Source organism: Penaeus vannamei, chromosome 28, assembly GCF_042767895.1.
Source record: "Penaeus vannamei isolate JL-2024 chromosome 28, ASM4276789v1, whole genome shotgun sequence".
Taxonomy (NCBI): domain Eukaryota; kingdom Metazoa; phylum Arthropoda; class Malacostraca; order Decapoda; family Penaeidae; genus Penaeus; species Penaeus vannamei.
In genome coordinates, this window is record NC_091576.1 from 14,342,549 (window position 1) to 14,347,262 (window position 4,714).

A 4,714-nucleotide genomic window follows, 5' to 3' on the forward strand; every position below is an offset into this window, starting at 1 on the left:
TGGAATGAAAGGAATCCTTTAACTAGGATAAAAACTCTGTAAGTCATTCAAGGATTGTTGAATACTTCTTAAAGAGAGAGAGAGAGAGAGAGAGAGAGAGAGAGAGAGAGAGAGAGAGAGAGAGAGAGAGAGAGAGAGAATTAGATAGATAAGACGAAAGATAGAAAGGAGGACGCATGGATAAGTACACCACATTTCCAGAACAAACAACTCTTCAACTCACCATCCCGTAAGCCATGATCACTGCAAAAGGACACGGAGGAACTGCCGTTGAATTCGCAAACCCGCGATATATATACACACTCCAGTGTCACGGTAGGGAGTAATAGGCAAAGGAAATAGGTAAAATAGGTGAAAGGGGGTTAAATGTGGAGCAGGAAAGGGGAGGGGCAGTTTGCAAGGTAGGGGGAGATTGAGCTGGCCGTTACATCACGAGGAGGAGAACAATAAGTCACTGATGTTCCGCTCAAATAGGGCGTAGTGACTTAGATGCAAGAGTGACTTTTTGTCGTTTCGCTGCATTTCTTCAGGCATCGTTGTTACATAGTTGTGCTTCAACCGCAATATTTCCATGTTGGAAAAATATAGTGTAAAATGAAGATTAAAAACAGAGTGAGAATTAAATAATCAATGTGTATAGTTCTCGCATTAGTCATACAGCAAAATTTAAGAGGTTTGACTCTTCATACTATTTTTCAAACTATTAATACATGCAAACAATTATTGTTGCTATTTAACAAAAATTAAATCAATCACAGATAATGCAGTTTAATTCCGCGGTCCTCATTAGATCTGCCTCTTCTTGTCTTAGATTAATGGCATTTCACTTACTTTAGGCGATGGTTCTCTTCGCTCATTTTAGTTCCTCAGAAATGTAATTTTTCAGTCATCAAATGATCATGAACCAATACGAGGGAAAAAATAAACATAAATGTTTTCAGAAAAGATGACATATAACTGCTGTGGAATAAGATGGCATTTTGAATTTTCAAAATATCCACACATTACATCTATCAAAAATAACGTTATAAATCCGCACCTAAATTCGTAACATATACCTATAACAAATTGCAGAACTACAGTAACTCTAGCGGGCAATTTATTAATCCTTAATACCATATTCAGCCAAGGAAATTACTTTCGAGAATTTTCCTACATAGAACTCAAAAACACTATTAGTGCCTATGGAGCACAAGCACTATTGACTGTCCTTTAGTCTCATTCTCTATAATGTATGTGAAGTTATTAAAAACAAAAACAAATGAGTTAGATAAGAAAATGAAAGACACCACTGAAACTAACAAATTTCATTATCCATTTGTTGATTGTGTTCATGTTACTGATTTGCTATTACTGCTGTTGGTAATAGTAGGGGTAATGAAAATAATAACGATATGCATATATGTATGTATGTTTGCATATATGTATAAATGTATATGCCTTATATGTGTGTGTATGTGTGTATGTATATATCATATATACACATACACATATATATGACTGTGTGTGTGTCTGTATATATATATATATATATATATATATATATATATATATATATATATGTACGTGTGTGTGTGTGTGTGTGTGTGTGTGTGTGTGTGTGTGTGTGTGTGTGTGTGTGTGTGTGTGTGTGTGTGTGTGTGTGTGTGTGTGTGTGTGTTTGTGTGTGTGTGTATGTGTGTGTATACATACATATAATAAAAATACACATATTATTATTATCATTATCATCATTATTGGTGGTGATTGACTATCATTACTATCACTGTTATTGTTATCCCTATAACTACCATTATAATTATCGACATCGTTGTTATTATCATTGCCCATACCACTGTGATGAGTATTAAGTTTATTATTATGAAATCAATCATTATCATGTATATGTGTGTGTGTGCATATTTATATGTGTATGCACACACACACACACACACACACACACACACACACACACACACACACACACACACACACACACACACACACACACACACACACACACATACATATGGCGATAACAGTAACAACAATTTTATCAATAATATTAATGGTGATGAATTTAATAGCATTAATGATGATAAAAAGTAGGTAAAAACAATGTAAAATTAATATTAATTATTTATTTTAATAATTGTTATTTTCATTATGAAAATATTGTAATGTAAGGATGATGATGATAATGATAATGATAATAATAGTTAAAATAGTAACAATAATGAAAATAATGCTAGTGATTCTAGCAGCGACAAAAATAACAAACCTATTAATGTAAATTACGGTAACTATGATGACTATGAGAATATCAACCGTAAATAATGATGATAACGATCGAATTAACAATGTTAATGATACTGATAGCAATACGAGTAGCAGAAATAATATTACTAAATAACATGAAATTAAAGCTTATGATACTAAGTACAGTAATGCCAATGATATCAACAATAGTGATGATAATAAAAAAGGTAATCAGAAAAAAATAATTATGGTGATATTAGTAGAAGCAGCAGTAATAATAATAGTAGTAATAATAATGATGATAGTCATTGTAATAGTAGTAGTATCATTTGTAATGGGAATAATAAGAAAAGTAGCAGGAACAATGGGAAGTAAAACAAATCCAGTCAACACTAATAACTAGTACTACTTTAACAATAAATATAACGGTGGCGATAGTGAACGTAATCAACAAATTGATAGATCTATCATTTTCGTAATTATCTCATTAGTTTTTAATAACTTCACATATATCATTATAAAGAATTGGACTAAATAACTGTCAATATATTGTGTTTGTGTTCCATAGTCACTAGTAATGTTATTGAGTTCAATGTAGGGAAGTTAAGTAGTTAAACAGTATATATGTGATTGATTTAACCGGTGTTAAATAGCAAGTAATTGCTAGCATTTACCAATAGTTTGAAAAAATATATTTAGTGACAAACCTCTGAAATTTTGCTGTATGACAAATGTGAGAACGATACACGCTGAATATTTTGTTATTAGTGTGTTTTAATATACTAAACTTTACACTGCATTTTATTTTATTTTATTATTTATTTTTTTAATTTTTATTTATTCATTTTTGTTTTATTCTTATTTTCATTTTTGAACATGAAAATATTACGTTTGAGACATAATTATGGAACAACGATGTCTGAAGTAATAATAATAATAATAAAAAAAACACTCTTGCATCTAAGTCACATCTTATTTAAGCGGAACATCAGTGACTTATTGTTCTCCTCCTCGTGATGTAACGGCCAGCTCAATCTCCCCCTACCTTGCAAACTGCCCCTCCCCTTTCCTACTCCACATTTAACCCCCTTTCACCTATTTTACCTATTTCCTTTGCCTATTACTCCCTGCCATGACACTGGAGTGTGTATATATATCGCGGGTTTGCGAATTCAACGGCAGTTCCTCCGTGTCCTTTTGCAGTGATCATGGCTTACGGGATGGTGAGTTGAAGAGTTGTTTGTTCTGGAAATGTGGTGTACTTATCCATGCGTCCTCCTTTCTATCTTTCGCCTTATCTGTCTAATTCTCTCTCTCTCTCTCTCTCTCTCTCTCTCTCTCTCTCTCTTTAAGAAGTATTCAACAATCCTTGAATGACTTACAGAGTTTTTATCCTAGTTAAAGGATTCCTTTCATTCCATTCCTACACCTGTTGCATAAGAATCTAGAAATTATTATTATCATTAGCGTAATTCCTTTACTTTCCAGCGTGTGGGTCTTGTGGCGTTTGTCGTGCTGGTGGTGGTGGCGCTGTCCCTGGCCGACCCAGGGTATGGCCACGGGGGACATGGCGGCCACGGTAAGGGTCACGGAGGGTATGGGAAAGGTCATGACGGTCACGGAGGAGGCTATGGCAAAGGACACGGACACGGAGGAGGCTATGGCAAAGGACACGGACACGGAGGAGGCTATGGCAAAGGACACGGACACGGAGGAGGCTATGGCAAGGGACACGGAGGCGGTTACGGCAAAGGACACGGACACGGAGGAGGCTATGGCAAGGGACACGGAGGAGGCTATGGCAAAGGACACGGCGGCAGTGGATACGGACACGGTCATGGGGGACACGGTGGCGGATACGGCAAAGGACATGGAGGTCATAGTGGTGGATACGGCAAAGGACATGGTGGCGGATACGGACACGGAGGACATGGCGGCGGAGGATACGGACACGGAGGACATGGCGGCGGAGGATACGGGCATGGAGGACACGGAGGGTATGGAAAGGGGCATGGGGGTTACGGTAAGTTGTCTGTTGTCTCGTCCGTCAGTTAAAGAATAACAGTAATCACATCATATCTAACTAAAAGAAAAAAGTCTCATTTTATACATCTGTGCATTGACATTTTTCCCCACAGGATACCACTAGAACTTGCTGATAAATACATGATGCAGCATTGAAAAGAGAAATAAACTGGTCATTTTTTAACATACCTTTTATTAACCACCTGTTCCTAGCCTATGTAATTTCTATTATTATCATTCATTGTTTATATCTTAATATTCACCTCTGGAGAGTGGGGGCCAGGTTGTTTCATAACCAGTCATTTGTCCTTACAAGCATTGCCTTATTGACTGATACATCTTGAAGTATGATCCATTTTTTTCTGCGCAGCTCTTCATGATGAAAGCACAGGCGATAAGACAGAACAAAAGACACATATCTGTCTATACAGAATTAGCCAATATATGAAAG

General features: G+C 36.1%; 1 protein-coding gene across 1 annotated transcript; it reads left to right on the top strand.

The window, feature by feature from the left end:
• The first annotated feature begins 3,425 nt into the window (after window positions 1-3,425).
• Window positions 3,426-4,397, top strand: LOC113813662 (uncharacterized). Its single transcript, XM_070141530.1, has 3 exons — window positions 3,426-3,461; window positions 3,727-4,261; window positions 4,377-4,397. Exons 2-3 carry the CDS (start codon window positions 3,791-3,793, stop codon window positions 4,395-4,397), a joined length of 492 nt encoding a protein of 163 aa, XP_069997631.1. The 5' UTR covers window positions 3,426-3,461; window positions 3,727-3,790.
• Window positions 4,398-4,714: the final 317 nt, after the last annotated feature.

What these genes read in the sequence shown, in the direction of transcription:
- LOC113813662 (XM_070141530.1), top strand. Translation starts at nt 3,791, where the DNA reads ATGGCCACGGGGGACATGGCGGCCACGGTAAGGGTCACGGAGGGTATG. An exon ending in AAAGGGGCATGGGGGTTACG is followed by an intron (nt 4,262 to 4,376) that starts GTAAGTTGTCTG and finishes TTTTCCCCACAG; the next exon opens with GATACCACTAGAACTTGCTG.